This window comes from Syngnathus leptorhynchus, chromosome 3, assembly GCF_054491065.1.
Source record: "Syngnathus leptorhynchus isolate UIUO chromosome 3, UIUO_Slep, whole genome shotgun sequence".
NCBI lineage: Eukaryota > Metazoa > Chordata > Actinopteri > Syngnathiformes > Syngnathidae > Syngnathus > Syngnathus leptorhynchus.
This window is the reverse complement of record NC_141197.1, coordinates 15659008-15685949: the sequence shown is the minus strand read 5'-3', so window position 1 is coordinate 15685949 and position 26942 is coordinate 15659008. Positions and strand designations below refer to the sequence as shown.

Here is a 26942-nt window from a genome sequence, read left to right as displayed (position 1 = left end):
AGAAACACGACCTAAATACTGTTTGCAGTACAATGTTCCAGTCTTTGAATTAACGTTTTCAGAAGATTGTAAACAAAATACAAAGCTTGAACATTTCTTAGATATGAAAACAGATTTGTTCATCACAAAGCTCTCTGAAGTGTAGCATTATGAATCATTGAGCAGTCTATATTTGACTGTCTTTAGCAAGAACTTTACTGTCTTTAGCAATGGGAATAAAGTTAACAACCTGAACTTAGTGCTTCGTAAGTTGACTGACTAGTGCACTGTTTGGCTGTGTGACATTGTGTATTTTGATTGTTTTAACGAGTAAAATAGGATTTCACTGCTAGTTAGCACAAAAAAGGGGTCAGATGACCTCAAATTGGAGCTAGCTAGGGGGTGATTGATAAGTGCGCTATAGCTCTGTGACTGAGCATTCCACCACCCTTCTGTCACATTGAGTCCGGAGTTGACTGCCTGGTAGCTATGACTCAGCTGACATTAACTGCGAGTAGTAGTTAGACTGGTAACTAGCTAGCTACCGTTTTAGTGTGGGCTCATTGACTTCCAGATTTTAAGGAAATTATTCTTCTAACTTTACCTGCTAATGCTAGGCGCTTACTGCATAGTGATCAGTCTGAGAGGGAGAAATTCGCTTTATTTGTAAGATTTGTATTTGGGGAAAGAAAAATATCTGCACAGGAAACTTGACTTAAGATCAGCTATGAAAATGAACAAAAACTAGCGGATAGTTGACTGACAAGTGCGGTCGCTCAACTGTTTGAGAGACCAAGAACATTTCAGTGTCAAGACATCATGTTTACGCCAGAGGTTTACGGTCTATGATGTTAACTGCTTGGGCTAGCTAATTGAGGGTTCCTTTTTTTCAATGCCTCGTTGAGACAATATCCTTCCTTGTAAGCACCTAATCATAATAATCAGTGCTGCAGAAAAAGACAAAATAAAAGGCTCATTGTAAAAACATATTTTTCCCCGCAAAATCATGGGACTTCAAGGATGTTAGGCTTTAGCAACATTCCACCATAGCCTCATTCCACTTTCCAACCCTGGGCTCTCATCCCATTCTGCACAGTCACTCCTATTAAAAGCGCTTTTTTCAGTGTAGTTCTCAGGGGCACAACGTGACAAGGCACACGGCAGCAGAGACGGTGGAGGCAACACACAGAAATAAGAAAGGGGGGAAAAAAAAAACTCGGCAAATCTCGTTGGAATGTTCCACTGACAGCATTTCAAGACATTCCCAGTATCTCTCACAGCAGTTTTCTTTAGCAGAAGAAATATCCCCTGGGATCAATCTGTAATTAAGCACGAAGAGAAGGGGGGCAAAAGAAACAAAATGCCCCAAGCTGTATCACCTGATCATTCATCATTAATTGCTAAACGAGAAAGAAAAACAAGGCTTTGACTTGCATGCAAACAAGCTTCGAATAAATCACTCTGAAGGAACTACAACTTGATCATTAGGAATGTTTGAGAGAAATGGGAAACTGTCCCAATTTAAACATTTTTTTTGCTGAGCTTACACATTGTCTCTCTGATTTGCTTTAAATAAAACAACACAGACACATATGATAATTTTTAGTACATTGCTCTAACTGGCAATCAAAATTGGAACATTAGAAGGCTACATTTTCAACTCTTAAGACTCTTAATAACATTTTGTGCAATTCTGTTCATTATTATATTAAAGTAGCCAGAGATTGTTTGAAGATCAACTAATATTTCCCATTCAAAGAATGCAGCATATCACATCTACTCGTTTCCGCTTCTGAAATAAAAACTTTAATAGCAGTTTGATTAGTGTGTCGCTTCTGAAAATGGAGATGTAAAATGTGTATGTAAAAAGAAAATGTGTGTTGGGGTACATTTTCCCCTCCATTCAAAGCATGCAGCAACAGCTATTGAAATGTACTTCAGTCCCAATTATGACTATTGATGTTGGGTAATGTTAGAAAAATATTTTCCCCGTAAAAAGCCCACATTCCGATTCTAAACTACTTAAGTAAAGGCAAAAATCCGTTGTGGTCAATAAGTTAAAAAAAAAACTGATTTGCAACATGTTTTGTCTACCTCTACCTAGCTTGAACCTGTGAGTAGTATGTTTTTATTTAATCGTGTTTGTCAGTTGAAAACGAAACAAAAAACTTCAGAAAAACATGTAATTGAAAACCACTGAAAAGGAAATAAATCCAGATGTGCAATTTTTCCCTTGACCAAATGCACTAAAGTGCCGTGTTTCTATGCAACTAGAAGGGAATGTTAAGGCCCGGAGGAATGTTGTCCTTCCTTGGCTGTGTGACATCGCTGTATGGCCAGTGGCTTCCAAAGAAAACACCTTCCAAACTGCTGACTTTGATAACAAAGGGAAGGATTGTAGTTTTTTTTTTTGTGTGTCTGCGTGCACTTCAGAATGTTTCCAATCCCACGTGAGCATGTCGTCTAATGACAAGTCTCGAAACATTTGCGCAAATGAAGTTAACTCAAGTAATGCAGCACCACTTTGATAGGCTTCAAGCGTGTTTCGGATCACAGGCTCAGGGGGTCTTTTTGCGTGCTTGTGTGTGTGTGTGTGTGTGTGTGTGTGTGTGTGTGTGTGTGTGTGTGTGTGTGTGTGTGTGTGTGTGTGTGTGTGTGTGTGTGGGTGGGTGTGTGTGTGTGTGTTTGGTTATTGATGGGTGGGGGAATGTTTAAGTTTTTGTGCGGCTGTGTGTGTCAGGATATGGGAGGAGAAAACACGCACTTCCCACTATAACAGGGTTCATTGACTATAACAGTAATAATAATATTTTTCTATTTTACTGTTATATTTGCATTATAATTTTAATTTTATAATTATAATTAAATAAATATATATTTCATACATATGTATAATTTAAATGATAATACCAGTACATTATTATTTCTTTGCTGAATACATTTAGCATGTTAATTTTGGAAAATGTGAAAAATATTCTATTCTTAATTTAGTTGAGAAATTCATTTAAAAAAGATCCCATTTTAAGCATATTTGTCCCTTTAGAAAAAACTATAAGTTCATATAAAATACATATCAGGGTAAAAAAAAAAAAAAAACTTGTGAATTACAAAACAGTAATTAGCACCACTACTTTCAGATAACCAATGTACTGTCAAATGTAATGGAAAAAGACTCAGTTAAAGGAAACATAGTGTATATTTGTTTTAAAACATGTCACATGTTGATGTAGAGCTAACTAGCTAAAGCACTTCAACCCCCGATCTGATTAAATTATGCATTTTCAAGCATTTCCGGCATGTGTATGACTCCAAGGAACTCACTGCTTGTTTCCTTTCCCTTAGCAACATGTTCCAACCATGTGTTCATTGTGTGAGTATACCCGCTCTCTCTGACAGAATGCTCACTGTTACCAATTAAGGCCTCACATCTGCTCGTCATTATTGTGGTAGAAGTTTAAAAGGTAAAGTCATAGTGTAAGAGCAGTCGTATAAACACCTGTTGCTCACATATCTGTAAATGCGTGTCTATGCGACACAATGTGAAGAGTCCAGTAAGTTGAGAGAAGTGAGGTGTATTTTACAGTACATGCCTTTGCAGATGGTAATGTTGATTCTGGAGGCCTCACGGAGGGCTGGCCCGCAGCAGGCCAGGAAACATCACTAGCACTAGGGCCATGTGGGACCTCTCCTTAAAAACAGAGAAGAGAAAAAAACTGAGATTTTTTCACAGCTCATTGTGAGCAATCAGGCAAATAGAAACTTGCAGCGCTGCAGCAGCCAGGCAGGAGCGTCTGACGTTGGACAGACCACGTATTTCACCTTCCTCTCGCTTGTCAGGAGAAGACCTGCAGATGTGCCTGAGCAGAAGCCCGGCATCACCTCAACACCACCCCAGGAACCAGGACACTCATGTTCTTTTGACGGCGCTACAGGGGTTTTGAGTCGGAAGTCACAATGCTGCCTGTTGTTTGTTTAGTGTTCATCCTGGTGGGATTGGGGCAGGCCCAGAGTCAGAGTCGGACCTCCGGGCAGGAAGGCTCAGCCACTCCGTGGCGGCAGGTGATCCAGTGGGAGAACAACGGTCGTATGTTCAGCCTTCTTAACAGTGGGTCCGAGTATGTTCCCGCTGGGACCGACACGCAGGACAGAGATCACCAAATAGTGGTTGCCGATACCCCCTCTCAGTCGTCCCGTAGATCTCAAGGAGGCAATGTTCGCAGACAAGCGCCTTCACGGGGATCCTCTGAGACTATTCGCGGGCAAGCCAGGCATCCTTTCGGTTTTGGGCAAGTGCCTGATAACTGGAGACAAACGTCGGGCTCCACGGGTCGGATACCCTTCCAGCGGTCCTCCGGCACCCGAGTCAGACAATCCACAAGCTCTTCATCTACCTACCCTTCATCACCTTATAGCATACCGTCCTACCCTCAGTATCCCATTCCTCAACAGCCCGTGTACCAACCCGTGCCCTTTGACCCAAGTTATGCGGACGGATCATACAGGGCCTACGAGCCACCCTTTCAACCGGTTCCCGGAGGAGGTTACGCCGGTGGATCGTACGCCGGTGGACAGGGGTACACCGGAGGGGGGTATGGCGTGGGTCCGCTCCTACCTGGCTCACCAATGGAATACACAGATGACGGGTACCGTTTCTATCAGTCCTACAGCTATGGGTCCAACCCTGTGGCACCCCCACAGGCTGCCCAGCCTTCATTCTCGGACAGCCTGGACCGCAGATACACCCATAGTCTATACAATGAGGACCCCGCTGCCTCCGTACCCGACAGCAGAGTGGACCAGTCAGGACCGGCCGGCCAAGCACCAGTACGAAGTCCTCAGTATGAACAGTTCCCACCATTTGCAAGACCCCAGCCTCCCTTTCCGCAGCCTGTTCAGCCTGGCAGAAACTCTCCAAACTCTGCCATTGAGCAAACCAACGTTGGGAACATATACCAACAAGAGCAAAGAGGTAAATTAAGCTTTTTTGTTGCACTTGGAGTAGTTTGCAAAAATGACAAATACGGTGTATACATTTTGTTCTGGAAGTTGGTTCTCCGGAGAGGTTTAGGAGTTTGAGGTACACCTTTAAGTTTTTTTAATATTTCAGAGTCAGACAGACTAATACTTCACTGCAGCCACTGAGGGGATTTTTACCTTTCTCATTGAAATTCCTTATAGGAATTTGAATGATGCAAAAAGTTGAGCACTTGCTTTCCCGCCCTCCTAAATATGCAATCATCATTTCTGAGCATGTTTATCAGATGTCTTAAGCAATCTTTGTGAAAATCAGCCTCACTTTTTTTTTATGGAGGAAATGGGGTGCACATTCATCTTATGCTTTGTGCCACACTACTTTTTTTTTTAAGAAAGCTCAGCACACAAGAAGCACTGTTTGCATATGAGGGGGTGCTCTATGTGCTTCACGTGCAGTTTGGTAACAGCGATGGTGACCTCATTGCGTCTGGTAAGAGGTGTGGCTCCCTCCTGCACTTGGGGACAAGAGAGAGTAAACAAGGTTTGAAAAGGGTGGGTTGGGGTGAGAAGGGGTGGTTTATACAGCAAATCACCACTCCCCATAGGGAAGGGTGATATGGAAAGTCCCTGCAAGAGTCATCAAAAGTAAAAGCCCAAGTAAATGAAACGTGTAAAACAAGCAGTACTTCAGATAAACTTGTTTTTCCTACCAATCCCTTGAGATTAATAGGAACAAACTGTATGACGTGAGATTTTTTAATGTGTACGCTCAAAATTAACATGACAGATTTGTTTCTATTGGTCTGCGCTCATCCTCGCAAAATGTTCATTCATTCAGCAGCCAATGAGCTCCCAGCACAAAATGACATCATGCTTGCAGATGTCTTAGTGAGCTCAGTCGTCACTCTGGCTCAGTCTGTTAGAGGTTATGGGAGCAACAGCGGAATTAGTCCTCTAATTGCTGCTTCATAGAAAAGAAGGAAGTTGTTCTAGTACTGGTACTGTCCCAAAAATGAAAGTTTTCATGGTGTTGGAGGCAAAATGTACAAGTACTCAGGGAGACAAGACCCGAGAGTAGTAGTAACTCAAAGAAATATTTAAAAAAATGCATTTTAGAATAATAAATTCACAAAGGTCCTCAATAAAACAAAAAATTCTACATAATACACAAATACTGGAAATAAGATACGACGCAGTCAACAAACGTGACTGACAACAACAGCTACAATGAGCCCACAAACACCGAAAGAATCCAGAGAGCTAAATACAAGCAAAGTGATATGTTGGTATGCTACCTATTAAAACAGTAAACCTTATTTTATTTCCTGTCGGTTTACAAGGCAACACAGTGTGCCGTGAAAGCTGCGTTAAAACGATGAGTCACTTGTTCGTCTTTAATTTGACCTCAATAAATGTGAAATACTCTGATGTGTCGTTGCTCTGCGGCTCATCGTCTTTAGCTTAAAAGTATCTTAAAGGCAGGCCTGCGCGTCCTTTTTACAACTTCTTTGGTATATAAAATGCCTGGCAAGGTCTCCAAAGCGTGCCCCACTTAGAGCGTAATATGTGGCATTGTCACATGCTGCTGAGAGCCGATCAGCTTTGGTCCCTCCAAACACTTCATCCCTATAAAAGAGACCCAATTTCTCATTTCCAAAGATTAGCGGGGGCAGAGAACAAAGTCTTTTTCTTGGGTGGAAGCGAGGGAAAGAGAGTGAAAAAGCAAAACTGTGGTGGTCTCACACGGTTCTTACAATGTTTACATGGTCCGCCCCAGGAAGTGTGCCCTGTCCTACTACATCGGCCTCATACAGCGAGTGAGCGCTGAGAAGCCATGTTTGCATAAGAAGTGAGTGAGCCAAAGCCCTTAATTAAACTCACCTGCATGCTAAACACTCAGCAAACACAACATGTCAAAACTTCTTACGCAGTTACTATAAACACACCACAAATATTTGTCAAGTCACTCAAGATATAGTGTGCTTTTATAAACGGTTAGAAAATGAAAGTGCACTGCATCAAATAATCAAAGAGGATTGGTATAATGTGAAAGGTTACATAGCTAGCGTGTTGACAGTTGTCTTGTGACGCCATACACCGCCAACATTTTGTTTTGGTGCTTATATTGTTTGAATTGCGAATACAGAATCTTTCCAAATCTCTGATCACATCATCAAAAACTATCTATAGCTAGATACCTCGATATCTGTGTTGAAAAGACACAAAGGCATATCAATAAAAATGAACATCTTGCCCAATGGCTGGTTTCAAAGAATATTGAATGAAATGCGAACATGCTAGCATAAAGATTTTGCACCATGCCAAGTTTTGGTATATAGGTTGCTTTCTTGCTATACGTCAACATACCAACTGTTACTTAGATTTTTGTTGTTTCTCCTTAACTGCCACATGGCACCAAGTGGATACAACTTGGAATTTAAATGTTTCCACTGGCAAAAGTGCCTGGTCAATCATGCGGCAGCAATACCGTATCGGTGATCTACGTAATTAGAAATGACAAAAATAAACACCCTGCATCAGTCTGCTCACTCTGCGTATGACACTCCTCAGTCTCGGCTTTGCTGCAGCAGTCCGTTTGCTTGCTGCCCCCAGTCTCTCCTCTCATAAAATGTGTCTCCTTCTCCTTGTAAATTCAGGAGACGGTATGTCTCCACTGTTTCAGATAGACAAAAGAAATCAAACTTTTCTGTTGTAACATTCACAGTGTCCCACTTTGAAACAAAAAACCCAAGGAAAAAAAACCAACAACAGCACTGTGAGATAACTTGTTTTTCTTCGACATGCTCATTCTTCTCTCGCATCCCTTGAGTAAAGTATGACAAACTCACGCTGAATAGGAATAAGCCCTCCCGTAAACCAGCTTACATGTTTCCAAGTAGAGCTTCATCCTTCCCCCTGAAGGTAGAACTCATCAACCTCCGCATTTTTTATTAAAGGTTAACCTCAAGTGACAGGTTCATATTAAAAACGAGCGTCAGAGTAGATCACATCACATTAGCTGAGGCAGCGTATCATCATCTGCATAAGCCATCAGCCTGATATTCATAATAAGTTACATTTAGTTAGAGGCTTAGTGTGCATTATGTTCCCTTTTGGGACAATTTTACACAGTCACACAAAATATGACCCTTTGGCGCAGTCACCCCACACTCACCCCTGGTCTGGAAAGGCCTATGGAGCATCTCATTAGAAAAGCGTGATAATCATCTGGAATGTATGATAATTAGCAGTGGAAGGCTCTCGGCACCATGACCCATTCTTGAACCGCTGACCCCTTCGCTGTTGCCCCCTCGTGTCCTCCATCAGCGCTTTTATAAATGCCAGGAAATTAGAAAATGGTGACAAATATATGATGGGACCGGATGGGCTGGGTTGCAGAAAGATTGGAAAAAATTATCTGTGTCAGATAGCGTGTCATGGCCGACTTTGATTTCTTCAATGGAATATCTGAGACAGTCTATTATTGGATGATTGACTTGCAATTCGAGCGGATTTCAAAACAATCAAAAGTAATGGAATTTAAATGAATTTGTTCAAGAGTCAAACTGTCTCCCGCATAGTAAAACCACCAGATCTTTTTTTACCATCCTTACCAATTCTAAAAGTGTTCAAGGTAAACACTTCCAAGTAAAAAGATTTGAACCTCCAAAGTTGAAAACAATCCGTATATATTAAATGAATGAGAAAATGTATGATGTCGTGTTGGGAATGTTGCAGTCATATATTTTTAGTTCCACCATTTTTTGAGACATGACAGTCTCGATTGATTGTTGTGGTATCCGAATTTCTACTGAGCTTTGTGTTTTGTCTTTTCTTCATTATTCATCAGGGTTGCCTGACCTAGTTCCCGATGCCAACTATGTCCAGGCTTCTACATACATTCAAAGAGCTCGCATGTACTCGCTGCGTTGTGCTGCAGAGGAAAAATGCCTATCAAGGTAAAATTGATGTACCGTGTGTTGATATTGTACAGAAAATGGAGACATTTCAGTTCTCTCCTCGTCTTAGTGTAACTCTCATAATTAACATATAGACTATCTTGCCTTGTTATAGTATATTTCCCCCTCATCTGCCGTCGATTATTTGGGTCTTCCAAACAACAGAAAGCAAAAGTTGTTATTTATCATTCCAGATCCGATTTCTGGCAAGCTTATGTGTTAGATAACGAACGATCTACAGGTTTAAGTAATTTTCTGACATTAGTCATACTAAGACAATGTCCACAGACAGCACGTGCCTTGTATGCCTGACATTTATTTTTAATAATGGGTTCATTGCTGTTTTTATTTTTTATTTCATTTTTAATACATGGTCTTAAAAAGACAGCAAAGCCAAAACAGATTAGAAACAAGAATAATCTTAATTGACCTAGTTTTCATCGAACTTTTCGATGAAAAGCACAATTTACACCAGAACAGGCATTTGAGCTAGTCGACACAAAATTGGGTGGATATGTGAATCATACAGGAAGCAGTAACATATCTTAAAGACACATTAACAAAACTGAAAACTTAACTGTCGATTTTGGTGCGAAATTGCCATTTCGGTCATATTCTAGGTTTTACACTTGCCCAGATCTGCATGATGAAACATTTTTGGTCCACTCCACCTTCTAAATTGCCTATCGCTGCCTAGGCAGTCTAGACCATTTCAAGTATTCACCATGAGGGCCGTGTGTGAGGGTTTTTTGATTGAGACTTGAATTTCATTATATTGTAACATTTTTTGTTTAAAGTTACCTTTTAAAGAGGACATTGTAACTATAAACTTTTTTTTTTGGCAGAGAAAAAATAAAATCACGCAAAATACCAGACTACCATTACATTTAATGTCGTTGATCCCCCAGGGTGGTAATCCTTGCTCGAGCTGCCTAGCACTAAACTAAGAGAGAATGTGATGCATTTAAACAATCTAAATCGTGCTCATTTTTGAGGGCTTGAGGCCTCTTTGTTAAGTAAACCCCAGAGCCACAGTTTTAGTATGGCTGACTCTCCCGTGAGGACACCACCGAGATGACATCAGGAAGAGCACCCAGTCATCTCTCAAAGCCCTTTCATATCCTGTCTGAGTTTGCGGCAATCACCGCCAGATGGGCAGCCGTAATTTGCCGTACGCTCCCAATGAAACAAGCGCCATAAGATGAATGGCTCGGATCTTCCGCGGTTGAGATCGCGGCTCGTCTTATTTCGCACCAAAGTGAATCCTGTAACAAGAGCGTATATCATCTCGGTGGCTTGGCTCTCAACAGGCGATGAGATGCATGTAATCTGCAGGATGAATTATTTACCATCCCGCCTGCGAACCTTTCCAAGTCTTGCTCTAAGAAAAACAAACCATTTTTTTCCCCTCTGTTCATCCCTCAGCTCTGCGTACGCGCCGGAAACCACTGACTACGATGTCCGAGTACTGCTACGATTCCCGCAGAGGGTGAAGAACAAGGGCACTGCTGACTTCATGCCGAACAGGCCGCATCATACCTGGGAGTGGCACAGTTGCCATCAGTAAGCGCTTCATTGAAAATACATGTTGGTCATTGACAGTCACTTTTCAGGAGCCCACGAAAATGTCAAGTTTGTTCAACCATAAGCATTAGCAACGTGAAAGAAAGCAAGAGAGCTAATCGCGACGACTAGGTGCCTCATGTCTCAAAATACTCTCAAGTCAGGTGTCGTTTGTATCTCAAGGCATGATAAAGGACTACTTTGGTTATCTAAAGGCCTATAGCCTAAAAGTTTGCTGATGAATACCTCACTTGTAACATTGTGTCTATGTAGCAATGACCCTGGTTACCTCTTTCAATTTGGGGGCTGGCTCACCATGAAAAGCATTCTTGTTTTGACAGGACTCCCATCTAGGTGAGTCCCTTACAAATCCCGCGTGAGAACACAAAGGCAGATTCCTGTACGCCATGTACTATAAAGACATATTACTGGCGTCCTTAGCTCCGTCCGTGGAAATGTTTGACTTGGCTCGCTGAGGCCCCCGGTGAAACAAATTGAATGTCACTCAGGAATTCCGTGTGAATTCAGTTGGGTGGGTTGTTATTGCTCTCATTTTTATGACGGTATATTCCACGTCCTGCCAAGACGGGCCGACCGTCTTCACCGAGGAGGAATGCGAGCAGCCATTAGAAGATTGGCAGTGTTGTTGTTTTTTTTTTTTTTATATTTGTCAGTCGGCATTGACACACGCCGGTGACGGCGGCAGCTCCCAGGAGGCAGCAAGCCAAGGCAATCATTCCATTGACAGATTTGACAAATCAATCTTTTTTTGGAAAAAATCTTTTTATTTTTTTCTGTCAATCCGTGACACCCGATCACATAGTTGTTTGAGTGCCACAGCGGGAATATGGGTTACTGGGGCAAAGTGTTTGCTTATGCAAGAAGTCTCTTACTATAAAATCTGCTGGCCTACATTTCTGGTCAATAAGCTCTCCAGCTGAGAACTTTATTCCCACGTAGCTTTCTTACCATAGTATCCATGAGAAAATGCTACTTATTTTTGCCACTTTTATTTGTTGCCATGGCTACCCACAAAATTTTTGTGGGTTTACATCAGTAGTCTCTAACCAGTGGTCCTATCATAAATAAAAAATATCGATACATTAATATTTTTTTATTCCTTTCAAACTTGGGTGGATTTATACGTCATAATCGTGAAATCACGGCAGCATCTCAATCAATATTTGAACAGCTGAAGTAATGATTAAAATGAAAAAATACAGTATACAGTGTGTTTTGGTTAATCTTGAACCATTCCTTGCCCCTTCTGGACATTTGGTAGCTAATCTCTCTATAAATCAGCCACCAAAATGTTTCTATATCCCAATATCAGTTCATATTTGCTGCTGTCTTGATGCGTTACGTCATCAATAAAGATTAGCGAGTGCATTCCTAGAAGGAGCCGAGCCAGCCATTGAGTTGCGAAGATTGGCTCGTATGATGGGGATCATCGTCGGAAAGCTTTTTCCATTCTTTCGCTTTATCTTTGTCTCATCAGTGCATTAAACTTACTCAAGGAATTTTGGAGGTTTGTCTCTGTACATTTGTGGCAAATTCCAGCTTGGCCTTCATCTTACTCGTGAGTTTGCATCCTTCAATGGAGCATCTGTGCTTTTTGCCTTCTGGAAGTCGTTGCTGCTACTTTTAATTGCTTTTGGGTCTGTCCTTTGGTAAGCATTCAAACATGCTGTTCACTTTTCATGGAATATCTTGCAAAAGGATTTGAACCTTCCAGAACTTAAAATTTGGGAGACTTCAAATCCACTGTAAAGGAACGTGAAACTAATACTATTGGACAATAGGACTGATTCTATATTTGGCACAAAGTTGTTGAAGTATTTTGAACTGATAGATGATTATGATTTTCTGTCAATATAGGAAAATAGATTTTTAATCTCTTTACAATTGCTTGGTTTTCACATCAGTTGCCCCTAACTGGTACACAGATCCTTTTGACTCCCATGTTTTTTTTCCAAGCCTTACACAAACAGGCACACACACACATAATGCAATACATTGTATAGAGTATGTAATATACAATAAATGATAGTTTATTGCTTGTTTATTGGCAGCCTTGCACAGGCATTCCAGAAATGAAACAACAATGAAACACATGCTTTGAAATTTCATAACAAGGGATGTCTTTGTACCACACGAGGAGGTAATTGGTCACCACTGGAAAGATTGAGAGTGAAAATGATCACACAGACACACACACACACACACACACACACACACACACACACACACACACACACACACACACACACACACGTTGATTCCAACTTGCTTTCCAAGATGTTGTTTAGGTTTTCTTAAAATTAAAATGACCGTTCCTGTAAAAATGTTGTTGCAACATTCAATATAAAGCAATGTTTGCACAATCTCAATTTGTGTGACTTTAACGGTCCTTAGCGCTTACCTCACCGTAACTCTGCCACCTGGAGGTAAACTTCTATTTTATTACACATCATATTTACTGAAACTCACAGTATATTCTATAATGTCCTTTGTTCTGGGGAGTATTTAATGGGAGTTTTTAACTGATTCAAATGCCACTTGGTAATGCGCCTTGTGCAGTTATACATTATGAAAGCCTCTGAAGTGTCATTGTATGAAAGTTTCATTAAGGATTATGAAGGTAATTATTCCTCTTAAACACATCACGGCTTCCTCTGTGGAGTTTGCATTCTCTCCCTGAGCTTTGACTCCATCCGTGTATGCTGGCTTCCTCCAACATTCCAAAAACATACCGTACATGTTCAGGTCTGGTTCTGATCTAGCTCTATTGATGTGCCAAAGCTGCACAAATATGTGCATAATGTAAGTCTTGTGTCCCTCACGCACACGTATTTCTATTTGCAAAGTACGTAACGTGTTGATTTGTCATTAATTAACCTCCCTTGGCTGTGAAAGATCTCGTTCATGTGCGCACGTCACCGCACGGCATTACACACCAAAACACATGACTTCACGATATTTACATAAACACTGTACCGCTTCATTGGAATGAGCCGAACTCAAGTTTGCGTGAATGTTTGTTAGCGACCGCTTTTATTCTCCTTTGTCTTGCCGCAGGCACTATCACAGCATGGATGAGTTCAGCCACTACGACTTGTTGGAGGTCACCTCGGGTCGCAAAGTGGCCGAAGGGCACAAGGCCAGTTTCTGTCTGGAGGACACTACATGCGACTTTGGACACCTGAAACGTTATGCGTGTACCTCGCACACTCAGGTAACGGCAGCTGTTCACCAAACTGAAAATAACTGATAATTAAAAATAAAAAAATAAAAAATAAATAAATATTATATTGCAATATCATGTATTTGTTTGTTCAGGGTCTCAGCCCAGGCTGCTATGATACTTACAACGCCGATATTGACTGTCAATGGATCGACATCACCGACATCCAGCCTGGAAACTACATACTAAAGGTAAAAACTCCGTCATTTTTTCCCCACTTTTAACACAAATCCAATTTCCTTCTGTTTTTTTTAGCTCACAGTCAACCCCAAATTCCTGGTGATGGAATCAGATTTTACCAACAATGTTGTCAGATGTAACATCCACTACACGGGGCGCTTTGTTACGACAACCAAATGCCAGCTCGCTCAGTAAGTCCAAATTGATTTTTTCTTCAGTAAATCACGTTACCATAACTGTCTTGAACACAAACTTTGACCAAGAGTTAAGAAAACAAATTACAATACAATTAACTCCAACAGTCCATTTTGCGAGGTCAAATTTACCTAAATTTAATCTCCACATATTGATCAGGTGTACCTAATGTTTTGTCCATTAGCAAGGACTGTAAATTAGGTTTCACATCATGTCAACCTACCACTGAAGCACAATTTAGAAATGGCACTTTTTGCAACTCAATGAAAAGCATCAAAGTGTATCAAATTACTTACGACTTAGTGGACTTAATGGCTTCCTCGGCCAAACTATTTGATGATTTAACAAATTATGTTCTCATTCTTCAATTAAGATTAATGGCCTCTGAAACTTTTTCTATTCTTTTTTCGCCTCGAAGAAAAGATACAGAGGCGATGAACTTTTCTTGAGCTCGATTAGCAGTACAGAAGATGCACAAAGCGCCAAAGTTGGAAATATGCTCAGAAAAGCATTTCTTGTCTTTGATGAAAGAAAAGTGGACGAAATGGCTCACTTTGTAGAGAAATGAGTCAAAATTGCAGAAGCCGATGTGTGGAGCGTGACCTCCATTATATAAAGACAACTACTTGAAATGAGCTCATCTCTATCGTCTTTGTGTCTATGTTAATCCACATTACGTTCATGTTGCAAAGTCTTAATGAAAAAAAGAAATTGTTAAAATCCATCGTATTCACATTTTCGTGTTAACAAAATAACTTAAAGGAGTTAACAAGTTTGAAGAACGGCCAAAAGAATATCAACAGACTAGAGGCTGAGCTAGACTGGAAAATTTTAAATACACAATTTACGTTAAAACCCTATTGCAAATTTCCAACTCTGATATTTAGGCGTCATGGAATAATCCTTCAAATTTGGAATATCAGTTAACTTTAAATGAAATTGTTTAAATTCATACAGCATTTGTGAAACCCCAATCATAAAGATATTCTATCAGGTTTAGTCTCGTAATTCTCACTAGGGGTCACTGTAGTATTGAAAATATCTCTAGAGTATTGATATATGGTGATCCATAATGCCATTTGAACTGTGTCGCTAACCAAAACAGTAGCACTTTAACACTGAGATGGGTTAAAACGCAAAGTCCGACCGACCCAGTGACGTAAATGCGTTCCGAGTTGAACAATATGATGAAGGGAGACAGGTCCCATACTAAAAATGAATAAATGTTCTCTTCCCTGCTTACATTGCAGGTCTTGATAAGGCACTGGAAGACCAAACGAACAGCCACACTCAAGTGATCCTGACTGCTCTTCAATTGGAATGTGAATGGGACTTGTCGGCTCGCTGTACTGTGGTTGTTTGTTTGTCTTTGCTGTTTTTTTTTTTTTAGCGCTTTCTCAGATTCAAGTGGGATCCACTTTTGGCACTGATTCAATTGGTTGGGGTGAATTATTTTAAGATGGGGTGGGAAACCTACATGGACAGAATATTTGATCTGCAATGCCATGCAAATTCTAAAAACAAAACAAAAAACCCTTGCTGATGATAACTGCATCTAGTTTTTACCTACAATATATTCGGTATGGTCCTCAGAGAACTAAAATGGCCTCTAATACTCATTTTAAAAGGGGGGGGGGCAGCCCCTGTTTTATGTGACCATATTGTACAATGCATTTTTGTTTGCTGTTAGGTTATTATGCTATGAATCAACTTCCATACCCCAGGAGAGTCCTCATACTAATATCATCCTGACAATTTGCTTCCAAACTCTGCAAAAGTATGTTGTATTGATTTTAATAGGTGTGTGCTGTCGGGTCACAGTCCCTGCAGAGTTTCTGTTTGAACTATGAATAAAATAATGACCCGTGCCAGTGATGAAAATGAAGATGATGTAAAATTTGGTCTCTAATAGATGCACATTGGCTTTTTTTTGTCACAGTGGGTCATGCTGGATTTGGCTTTTGTAGTACTAATCTTGTTTAATGTGATGACAATACTTCTTTTAACTCTTCAAAGTCCATGCGCCAGTTAATAGCTTCGTACTTGAGGTAGTTCCTCAAATAGACACCGCAATTAAAAACTCTCTTTCCCCCACCCAAATGGAGAAAAAAAAAAACTCCCCCAAAAAAGTTACAGTAGTTGCTTAAATTCATTGATGCTATTCTTCACACACATACCATATTCCCTCAGATATCGGGCCCAGAATAAGAAACAAGCATTCCTCCCCAAATGGGTCGCTCAAATTATGTCAGTTTCAACAAGATATTGTGCAAGCAGTGTGTGAGAGAAGTTCCAGAACTAGTGTCACAAAATGTATATTTAAAAACCAAAAGAAAGGTTTTGCTCTTCTTTCTAATGACCTTCGTCCCGCCCAGCACGGCAATCTTTCTTTACTGTTGGAACTGTCAGATGCTATGGCTAACACATTTGATCCTAATCTGAGAACAAAAAACTCCCAATTTGTCTTTGATCTTATCTTTATCTTTTTTTTGAATCAGTACTTGAACTTTTTTGACACCATTTGTAAACAAATGAATTAACTAGTTCATTTGAACTCAGTTGCTAACCAGAACAGCAGCACGTAAACCGTCTTTAAGATGAGGTCGGGTTGTTGTCAACGTTCCCGAAGCAATAATGTTATGTGGGGGAATCGTCAGCAATTAAGATTCCAATCCTCAACCCTTATTGATGGACATCCCAGTGTTTTAAAAAAAGAAGGTGCTCTAGAAAACAAGGCTCATGACTATTGTACGTAAGCTGTATGTTTACACTGTCTTCTTCAACTACCAACACTGGTCAGATGGCACATATATGGTCATCGATGCCTTTTTTTGGAAGAATGTATGAACAAATATTCCACTGATGCATGACTGACTTAAATGGTGGTTTGGTTTTGATGTAGTTGTAACTATTTCATTTGTTCAGTCTATGTGTTTTATAGGTTATCAGAATTTGTGCGATCATGGGGTGAAATAAAATGCTACAAACTCACTCAGTGTGATGCAGTGCCAAAAAAAAACAACAACAGGAAAAGCTTCGAATCAAATATGTTTTATTATATCTTACATTACATTCTATTTGATTTTATTGTATCCATTTTCTGAACCGATTTTCCTCACGAGAGTCGCAAGTATGCTGGAGCCTATCCCAGCTTGTTCCTTGGGGTATTTGAAAGAAAACACATATAACTGTTTGCCTTCATATGTCTTATTTAAGTTTGCCATGTAAAAATAAATGAGCAAGCTGCACAAATATAGCAAAAGGTAGGGTGAGGAGGGGACAGCATGTGCTTCAGCAAAGTGCAAAGGAAAATTTTGCCCAAGGCACGCGCGGCAGAGTCAAAACCCAGCAGACACCCACTGTGTTGCAAAGATACGCGATATACATAATGCACACTGCCAGAGATGCCAATGCCAGCGTGGTTTCTGGGAAAACTGGAGCAGCGGGAGACTTGAAGTACAAATCAGCGCTGCAATCTCCACGCGGGAGCAAAGAGAAGCTGTAACGGACCAGAGGATTATGCAGAGAGCCTTTTGATATTTGTCTGCTTGAACTCGCGGTTAAAGCCTGTATTTAGGACGGAGCTCTAGTATGACATTTAACGCATGCATGTTACATTTATCAAAGACAACAAGGCTGACTTAGCTTGTTCAAATTTAATGCGCATATGCCGCAACAGATTCATACGCTGTACATTTTTTATGATCATTTATAAATGTTTCATTATATCACTTTCAATAATAATAATAATACTTCTGCCTTGGTGCTAACTATACAACCATTACCAGAGCATAATTAAAACATTTATTAATTGGTTAGCTTGATGACGGTTTTTCTGCACTCTTCTTGCATAGATTAGATTGAAATTTATTTTAATTTCTCTTCAATGCTGTTTGCATTTCTCTTTACTTTGTTGCATTATTAATGGGAGTGTGTATGGATATATATTTTTGCTGCTGTGACAATTTCTCTACATATGGTAATGTTGAAGTCCAGGGAGGCCCACTTTCAGTCAGACTTTTTATCATCAAAGCTTTGTGTAAATGTGTTTTACAGTAAGACAATAAAGAAGGCACGTCATGCTGTGCAGTGTTTATGTCGTTTTAGACCGTCAAAGATCAAAACTAAACTGTCTATAAATGGGAGAGCAAATGTTTTTTTCCCTCCTGCTGTGATTGACTGGCGACTAGTACTAGATTTATCTTCTCATCCAAACTCAGCTGGGATAGACTACAGCTTATCCCGAGACCCGAGTGATGATTACACTGCTCAATGGCAAAATTTAATCAGATTTCTTTTACGTGTCCCTAAGTTTTTTTTAGATATTTTCTTTTAAGTTTGACCTATAAAAACTTGTGCAATATATATTTTACAATGTGTTGTAATTCATAGCTAAAAGACCACATGTTGTTGACCCTAACATTTATTATTATTATTATTTTTATTATTATTATTATGAAATAAATAAATAAAAAGGGAAAATAGAAATAATGTAAATTTATAACTATGAAGTACAGTACAAATGTGTCCCTAAAGTGTGGATACATAGGGGAAAAAAAACAAAATTTTAATTTCAACGAATAACATTTTCAACAACATTGAATTCAGTTGGATTACCGTGTTTACAAATTCCATCTTCCATATGATTTGCATCATTTGTGATGCAAAGTGTGATGGGGGTTTTTTTCCAGGGGTTCACGCTATGTAATAATATCTTGCAATACATGGAAAAAATGGCAAGTGCAATCCCGTTTAGATGAAAACAATGAACACCAGACCTGTTGGGCAACATACCACAAAACAAACAAACACGTTCTGGTTTCAAGTTGGGTGGGAAATGTTATCTGCTTGCTGTTCAACCACAGATCTTTAGGGAGACAAATAACCCCCCGGTGAGTCACATGTCGGCCCCCAGTCTCCCCATTTTAGACAACCTATGTCGCAACAAGCGTTTTGCAGCTGCAAGCGTAATTGCAACTGAGGATCAAATGTAGTGAAGCGAGACTGATTAGATCTTGCAAGCGTACCTTCGCAGCAGGGATGTCACCGACGCCGCAAACTGCCCGGGAATTCTGTTACCGAGGAAAAAAATCAAAGGAACGCCAGGAGACACCTGTTGGTCTCCAGCTCGAGTTTGCAAAACCACCTCAAGCTTGTACATCGTCACGCTTTAACAGAACGGGAAGGAGCAGTCCTGATTTCAGCTAAGAATTTAATTTTTGTTTGAGAAGCCCTGATTTTGTGTTTTGGGCGACTTTTTTGTAACTGTGTATGGCTGGGCACCAAGGCCGCAGGTAATTCATCTTGCCACTGCACGCGTCCTGGCTTTGCGACCTAATTATGAGAATAAAGATGCAAAGGAGTGACTCTGCCATTTCTACGGGAATAAACTTATCGTTGCGTGGTGGAAGTAGGAGCTGCTGGCTGTGGCCGCCTTGAGCCAGTCGGTGGGCCTCATAACAAAGACAACTTAATTCCCTCATTTTTCCTCCTTTGCCAGTTTTATGGAGTATGTCCTCCAGTTGTCATAAATTCTACGAATTAAACTCTTCTCCTTCATGGCAGCTAATGTTCATTTTGAGCACTGCATTTTATTTCTTATTAAATTATTACATTTTTCTTGTATTTAGGATCCCGTTTTGTTTTTTTTCTGAGACAGACGGTCCCTTTGGTAGAGTGATTGGCCTAGCTGATATTTGTAAAGGGGGCATCACCCTGTGACTGACTGACAATTCCAGGGTGTAGCTTTAGTTTCACGATCAATGGATGGGCAACCAATGTGAGTAGGGGAAAATTTCAGTTTTATTATTTATAAATTTATTATCTTGCCAGAATTTAATTTCAAGACTTTAAGGATCCATGGACACCTTAGATCGACGATCATCAACCGGTGGCATCAAGTCCGGCCCGCCGAACCGTCTAATCCTGGATTCCATAATTATGAGAATCACATAGAAAAATAATATGTGATTTCATTTTTCTAGCCTCCATGATGATTATGTTCGGTAGAAATTCTGTCCCTCCAAGAAATGTAGTGGGTGACCACTGCCCCAGATGTTCGTTTTGGCTATCACCTGACAACCTGCTAATGCCTCGTCATTGGATCCGACACCACCCATTGGTAGCGCAAGGGTCACACGGTTGACATTTTTACAGCTGGCATCTCCGTGGCAACCAGTGCAAGATGCAGTCTGTTGCCGTAGATGACGACACAAATGATTGCAAATTGAGGGAAATTTCCATTGAAAGACTTTTCATGTACTTGAGGACACAGCGCCAGTCTTCCTCATACCGGTCACGTCACCCAGAGGATAGCAACCCGCATTGCGCCGAGGTGCGCTCACATGAGTTTCTTACAGGAGCTTCTGTTTGAAGCGCTAGCCCGGCGGACGTTGTCCAGACGGCAAACGTACGTGCGTGTTTGTTCAACCGCATGAAAGAACACACTATCCACATCCCCCCTAAGTTGTAGAACAAAACTCTCTTTTATGCTCTGTTAGCTTAAGGTCATATATGAGCATTTTAGTTGGGGAAAATACCCAAAACCATCATTACCACGACTTACCTTGCCTCACCCCAGACCCCTTAAATATACTTTTGACAAATCATGAAGAAAATAACTCTCTTTGACAACCTCTAAGCAATTGAAATGAAAAACAATTACCTCAGTGTAGACTACCATCAACTTGAGGAATTCGTTAAGGCAACAACTTCTGTGGGGGAGGTTTTGTACTGAAAGCAAAAAAAAAGTAGAGCAAAATAACTAACGGCAAGGCGACTGTGAGGTATCCCTGTAGAGCAATCATGTCTAAGTGCCTTTCAAAGATCATAGTTTTCTTCCTTTGACGGAGACAATTAAGAGTAAAAACAGTTGGAAAATTGTGATTTTCAATTTTGCTTCTAAATACCGTATTTTCACGACCATAAGGCACACTTAAAAGCCTTTAATTTTCTCAAAAAACGTAGGTGCACCTTTTAATAAGGTGCCCCTTTTGTGTGTGTAAAAAAAAAAAAGAACACTCGAAGCCAGTTGTTAGAAAAAAAACTTTTTTAAAGTAGATTTTTAGGCTATCAGCTATGCAGCAAAATATCCAAAGCTTGAAAAAATCTTAAAAATGTTTCAGTGATTTTAACAATACATGTCTGCCTTTGAGGTCCCCTCGAATATGTGTCGACATCACTCAAGCGTGCTGTCTATCCCGGAAGGTTACATAATAAAAGAGAAAATCTATATTTGAAGTCATGTTATCATGTTTAAGACCTCAAATGGAAGCTCTCTCTTGTAGTTGTGTGTGTGTTTTTTTTTATTGATTTTAAAAATAACCAGAAATGGGAGTCCACTTTTAGCCAGTGAATGATAGTGCACTCTTGGGTAAGATATGTGTGTATGCATGTGTGCTTGTGTGGCAATTAAAGCACTGCTTGGCTCTTGTGGGAATACCGCTGCAGTAAAATGTCATCCCGGTGTTGTTTAATTATTTCACTACCGGAGAGGAGAGTCCCACATAATCAATGCAAGTAAGGTACAATTTTTTTTTAGTCTTTGATGGATGTATGAATAGTTATAGTTATAGTAGACAATTTATTTTGTATATCTGTCTCGTAAAATGCAGTTAGGACTAAAATATATATATATATAAAAGTTAAAGAATACATATAACTTTTTTTTTTAACTAAACAAGATGAGGCTATATCAGAATAACAAATGGCATGCAATGCAGTCATGTTCACTGAGACAATTATTGGTGAAGAATAAAGAAAGGAAAGGTTCATCAGGCTTGAATTTATTTATATTTCATACTAAATTCCTTAGCGCCTCCCTGTGGACAAACAGGCACATAGCCAGATGCGGGTCACTGCTTGACTGTACATGGAAGTTTATAGATAAACATCACAAACTATATTGAACGACAGCTTTTAAAAAAAACTTACAGGACTCGTAATAAACTACAGTTCAGCAAATGTTTACTTGACATACCTACTCAATAGAATTAATGTTTTACTTAAATACATCACCTGCAATAATGCAGATTGTCTTCCCAGTGTTAGAATTAATATAAAGGACTACACTGAAAAGACCAAAACCCCTGGAAATCACTACAAAAAAAAACATGGCAATAAAGGTGATCTATTAATAAAAAAATAATTACGTATAAATTGTAAAGCGGGACTTTAAAAAATACCCAACCTACTAACCAGTTGTTAATAGGACTCTAATCTTCTACTGCAAAATATTTTACACATAATACTTAATATGTAGCCCTAACATTAATTTGGGGCGTCATATAATACTGTTTAATTTTGACAGCATTAAAAAAAAAAAAGTGGCAAACTGTATGGAAATCGCAATCATACACCTGAGGTAACATTTTTCTTTCACAGTGCAAAATTCTAGTAAATGTTCACTTTTCTTTGGTTAATGCAAGATCTACAATCCACAGTCATAAACACAAATCAACATTAAAATACTGAAAATAATAGTGCATTTAAAAACTATGCGACGGAGTTGCTCCATCAGGTGCAGCGAGGAGGCCGCTGCTATAAACACACATGCATACTACGGACCTTTTTTTCCATATGTCCTGTGTCCTGTCCGTCCACACCATTCCTCCGTATAATGCACATCTGTCATCCATCGCGATGTTTTTCGGTGCACACTGGATGACAGCCAAAACATCTTGCACGCCATAGTCCTCGTGCTCCACGGGACGCCGGCGTGTGACGTCAAGGTAAATACCGGATACAAAATAAACTTAAAATAATTTTCTTATTGTTTCTGAGCAGTTATTATTTCTGTATCTATGAATATCTCGTTAACCTTGTTAATGATAAAGAAAAAATATTAGTTTAGGGGAGGGGCCAGCGCTTTAAAGGTGGCCATCCAGAAGGAGCCAGCTACTCTTGTGGTATTTGTGACCCTAACCCTAACCCTAACCCTAACCCCCACAACTCACAGGAGACCACAGTGCCACCAAATGACACTTTGGCCGGAGCGCAAAGAAGCGAATAAGTTTGTTTTACAATGACGAACAATGAATTTCTAATTGTACTAGGGTTCACTGTATGTCACGTGAAATGTTATCAAATATGAACAAGAAACAGCATGAAAACACACTGAATTATTCATTTCAAATTCAAACCAGATGACGGATGAGGCTACTGTTCAAATTTTGGCCCCGACAATATGCATCATTTGCGTGTTACATCTGGTTGTCGTACTGCGGGGCTGAGTACTGATCCTGCATGGCACCGCTGGCTGCCCCCATGGCGGCCTGCTGGGCGGCCTGCTGGACGTGAGGGTTCTTCCAGGCACCTGTGGTCCACTCCTCCTGCGCTTTGGTCATGCTGCCACCACTCCCGCGGTAGAAGTTGTGGATCTGCCACAGGAATATCAGTGTAATTTAGCTACCGTCACTGGTTTGAAATAAAACAATCAAAATGCTTTTCTTGTTGCTCGTCCCTTGAAGGCTCGACTTTTAATTTTTCTTTATTTATGCCCGGTGCTAAATGAATGAAGTGGGACTGTGCTATCAAAGAAAAATGTCACAATCAATCTAAAAAGTTTGCTTTTTCACGTTACCTTAGTGAGGGCGATGAAGGACAACGAGGCGACGGCGGTGAACATGATGGTAGGCACCAACATAATCAGAGCTATCAAAATATTGTAACTGAAAAAGGAGATAGTGGCCAACCAGCCGCTGAAAGGGAGACAAAAAAGATTACCTTTCATGCATAAAAATGACTCACGATTTGATATAAGACAATATTATGGCCGTCAGCGCCTACTTGGCCATCTGGACATTAAATGCCCATCATTTAGTAGCGGCGGATAAAAGACTTTGCAGCACTTTGCGCATACAGGTGTGCATCCAAACTGCCCGTGGTGACATTTCTAAAGTTTATGAAGGCTGTCATTTGTGGGCATCAGGCCGAATCAGGCGCCCGTTAACGGCAGCTAAAAATCTAATAACAGAGCCGTCATAAAACGTCTACGAGGCTAATTCCTAATGGTCCATCACAGTCATGTTAATGGAAATGACAGACATTGTGACAAAAGCATGTTTCATTGAGGAAAGCAGATTATATGGTCTGCTTTACACATTCTTGGATGATTTATTGCTATACACTAATGGTTAAAGTCATCTGGTTGCAGTGAATGAAGTTTAGATTTGTCCTTTGTCTATTTAAAAATTATCAGTGTACGTTTGTAGAATTGTTATCCCTAAAATTCAGTCGTGTGTGCTCCTATGTCAGTTATTTATTTATTTATTTATTTATTTATTTATTTATTTATTTAAATTATAGCTGTATTTTACTTGTTTTGGGCTCTAGTTTCATTTAATGGCTCTTACCACACTCCCCATCCCGGGATGCCAATGCTTTGAATGATGCTGATGCCCACTTGAGCCATGAAGACGAAGAAGAAAAGCATGTAGTTGAACGAGCTGTCACTCCTGAGGGTGAAATATTTCAGAAATGACCCTACTAGTTAAATAATATTACCAGTAAGACAAAATTGATTTACCTGTACAGTGAATTGACAAGGATCTAAAGCCGGATATCAATAATATTGAAAACATGCTCAAACAATTTTCTGTCATCCGGTTATTATCCCACATTGTCATTCATATCATGATTTTATGACATAGGTATTCATTTTACAATGTGTTTATTCCTGTAGTTGTAATTTGCGTGCAGAAATTGCATCCCCTACCTGAAAGCTTTGTAAATGGGCCGGAACCAGCAGACGTATGAGCAGGGTGTGAACATGAGCAGCCAAATGATTGACAGGCCAAAATTGGTCACACCCCCTCCGCCGAACATCCACGCAAAGCAGCCCACGAGATTAACTGCCAGCGTGGCGCCGTTTACTAAGAAAAGAGAAAGGAAAGAAACGTCGTTGCATAAATCAGTTCATTAATTATCAACTGGATGGATTTTGCTTTTCCTTTGACTTTATAAGATTTTGTGGGGCCAATTATTCCAAATTATGTCATTGGGTAAAACATCATCAAACAAGACTTTGCATGCTGCATATTACTGTCATAACTGTTTGTGTGTATGTGTGTGTGTGTGTGTGTGTGTGTGTTTCACTGTATAATCTTACTTACAGTTGCATCATCGTTTCAGTGCAAAACTAACAAAGCCCGAGCATCGTTTTTAATGTAACTTTGGCAGTCCAATTGCTGCAGGGAAAAAGCTTTATAGCCGATCTTTTCGCCCTGCTTGTTCACGGTGTCATAAAATGATAAAAGCACTCCCCCTTAAAAAGTTGTATAATTCTATTCCAAAATGTCCCCGCTAACCTCATCAGTTCAAAGCAAGACCATCAACTCAGTCCCTTGTCTCGTTACCAAATTAAAAGAAACACTGTGGACAGGCTATTATTGCAGGAGGGCCCTTGTAAAGCATCTCCCCTCTTATCACGAGTGGCGAAGACAACAAATCGAGTTGATTAAATCTCTTAAGTGAAGCTCTTGAAAAGCGGACTCACGCATCCACAGGTGGTACATCTTTTTGCACAAGCTGCGGTGTTGCTCGGGGATCTCATCAAAGTCCTGGTAGAAGCACGGCTTGAGCGGAATGAAACCGGGTAGCGGCGGGAAGTTGGGCTCTGCAAAATAGATGTTTGAAATAGAGCAACCACTAGGAATAGCAGAAGAAACATGGATAACGTCATCTTCTTCAAATAGTTTTTTTTATTATTTTATGAAAGTGCTGATAAGTAAGTTGTTGTATTAGTGCCGTATTGGTACTGACCAGCCATGGTGACGTTCGATGCACTTCCAATCCCGTCGCTTTAGCCTGTCACAATGCAATTTAAGGCACAATGGTGTGATACAGGGGTGTCAAAGATTTTTTTGTTTCGGGCAGCATCATAGTCACAGTTTCCTTCGGAGGGCCATTATGACTGTCAACATTATATACATTAGAAGATACACAACAAACTATTTTTTAGAGACTCGTTAAACTGTTCTATTTTAAAAAGATGAATGGTAATTAAAAAAATGCAAGCGTTATCTCTTTTCTATAAAGTGTCATTTGTAATTTTAGTATGGACACATGAAGTGCACAATTTGTCTTCACGGGCCACATAAATTGATGTGACGGGCTGTATCTGGCCCCCCGGGCCTTGCGTTTGACATCTATGACGATCCCGCATGGTCAATTTGATGCAGTGTAATGCGGTCAAATACAATAAAATACTAAGTGCAAAAAAAAAAAATCATCCCATATCTATCTCATCCAAAATAATGCGAGAAGACGTGATTAATTATTCACTCTACAGAATGTATTGAGTGCTATTATGACTTGTGACCATCATCGCTGCAGAAGGGGGGAGGAGGTGAGGGGGGGTAAAGAATCGGTTGCTATTAAAGAGATGGAGGCAAAAGAGGCGCAGAGGAAAGGCGTCTACTAACTACCATGCATCCACACTATATGGGGGAATAGGCCTAAAAAAGAGGACATTGCAAAAACGACATATGGACAGAGACATAATCTTCTTACCTTCTCCCTTCAGAGAACAGTTTGCTCGTGTGGTTTCAAACACGTCAGGAGTAAAAAGGAAAGATCTCAAAGGGTTGCAGGAATGTGCAAAAAAAAAAAAAATCAATCAGGTATTAAAAGAGAGAAAAGGTTAAGTCAATTATAGTACGTACACCAGATCGTAGGGCCTGGTGAAATCCCAAATACCCACGCCTCTGACCTGTCAATCAAGCTTCCTCTCAAAACCATTGGGTGGGATTACAGTATTCTAATCCTTGATGTCACCGCCTCCCTGTCCATGGTTCTGAATATAGATGCAAAGTACTAAAGAGTTTATATTAACACAGAGGACATTTGAT

General features: G+C 40.1%; 2 protein-coding genes and 1 long non-coding RNA gene across 4 annotated transcripts; 1 reads left to right on the top strand and 2 right to left on the bottom strand.

The window, feature by feature from the left end:
* Window positions 1-3046: 3046 nt before the first annotated feature.
* Window positions 3047-22853, bottom strand: LOC147059492 (uncharacterized). Of its 2 annotated transcripts, none has more exons than XR_015065712.1 (3): window positions 22660-22853; window positions 20759-20826; window positions 3047-3667 (listed from the first exon to the last, which is right to left on the bottom strand). It is a non-coding gene; the product is annotated as an uncharacterized LOC147059492 (long non-coding RNA). The 2 variants fall into 2 exon arrangements; XR_015065713.1 differs by lacking the exon at window positions 3047-3667 and adding an exon at window positions 17242-17593.
* On the top strand, window positions 3832-14094 carry loxl1 (lysyl oxidase-like 1). Its single transcript, XM_085907387.1, has 6 exons — window positions 3832-4948; window positions 8804-8912; window positions 10338-10475; window positions 13554-13710; window positions 13815-13910; window positions 13975-14094. The coding sequence occupies exons 1-6, from the start codon at window positions 3934-3936 to the stop codon at window positions 14092-14094; spliced, it is 1635 nt and encodes a 544-aa protein (XP_085763513.1). The 5' UTR covers window positions 3832-3933.
* A 441-nt stretch (window positions 22854-23294) lies between the features above and the next one.
* On the bottom strand, window positions 23295-25861 carry LOC147059491 (secretory carrier-associated membrane protein 5-like). The gene is made up of 6 exons (XM_085907201.1): window positions 25851-25861; window positions 25589-25740; window positions 24809-24965; window positions 24447-24548; window positions 23675-23792; window positions 23295-23471 (listed from the first exon to the last, which is right to left on the bottom strand). Exons 1-6 carry the CDS (start codon window positions 25859-25861, stop codon window positions 23295-23297), a joined length of 717 nt encoding a protein of 238 aa, XP_085763327.1.
* Between the last annotated feature and the right edge of the window lie 1081 nt (window positions 25862-26942).

Excerpts from the sequence above, each read along its gene's own strand:
- LOC147059491 (XM_085907201.1), bottom strand. Across the intron at positions 24,966-25,588 it reads GATGTACCACCTGTGGATGC|TAAACGGCGCCACGCTGGCA; the intron begins GTGAGTCCGCTT and ends CTCTTTTCTTAG. Across the intron at positions 24,549-24,808 it reads CCCATTTACAAAGCTTTCAG|GAGTGACAGCTCGTTCAACT; the intron begins GTAGGGGATGCA and ends TTTCACCCTCAG.
- loxl1 (XM_085907387.1), top strand. The coding sequence starts at position 3,934 with ATGCTGCCTGTTGTTTGTTTAGTGTTCATCCTGGTGGGATTGGGGCAG. Across the intron at positions 8,913-10,337 it reads GAGGAAAAATGCCTATCAAG|CTCTGCGTACGCGCCGGAAA; the intron begins GTAAAATTGATG and ends TTCATCCCTCAG. Across the intron at positions 10,476-13,553 it reads GAGTGGCACAGTTGCCATCA|GCACTATCACAGCATGGATG; the intron begins GTAAGCGCTTCA and ends GTCTTGCCGCAG.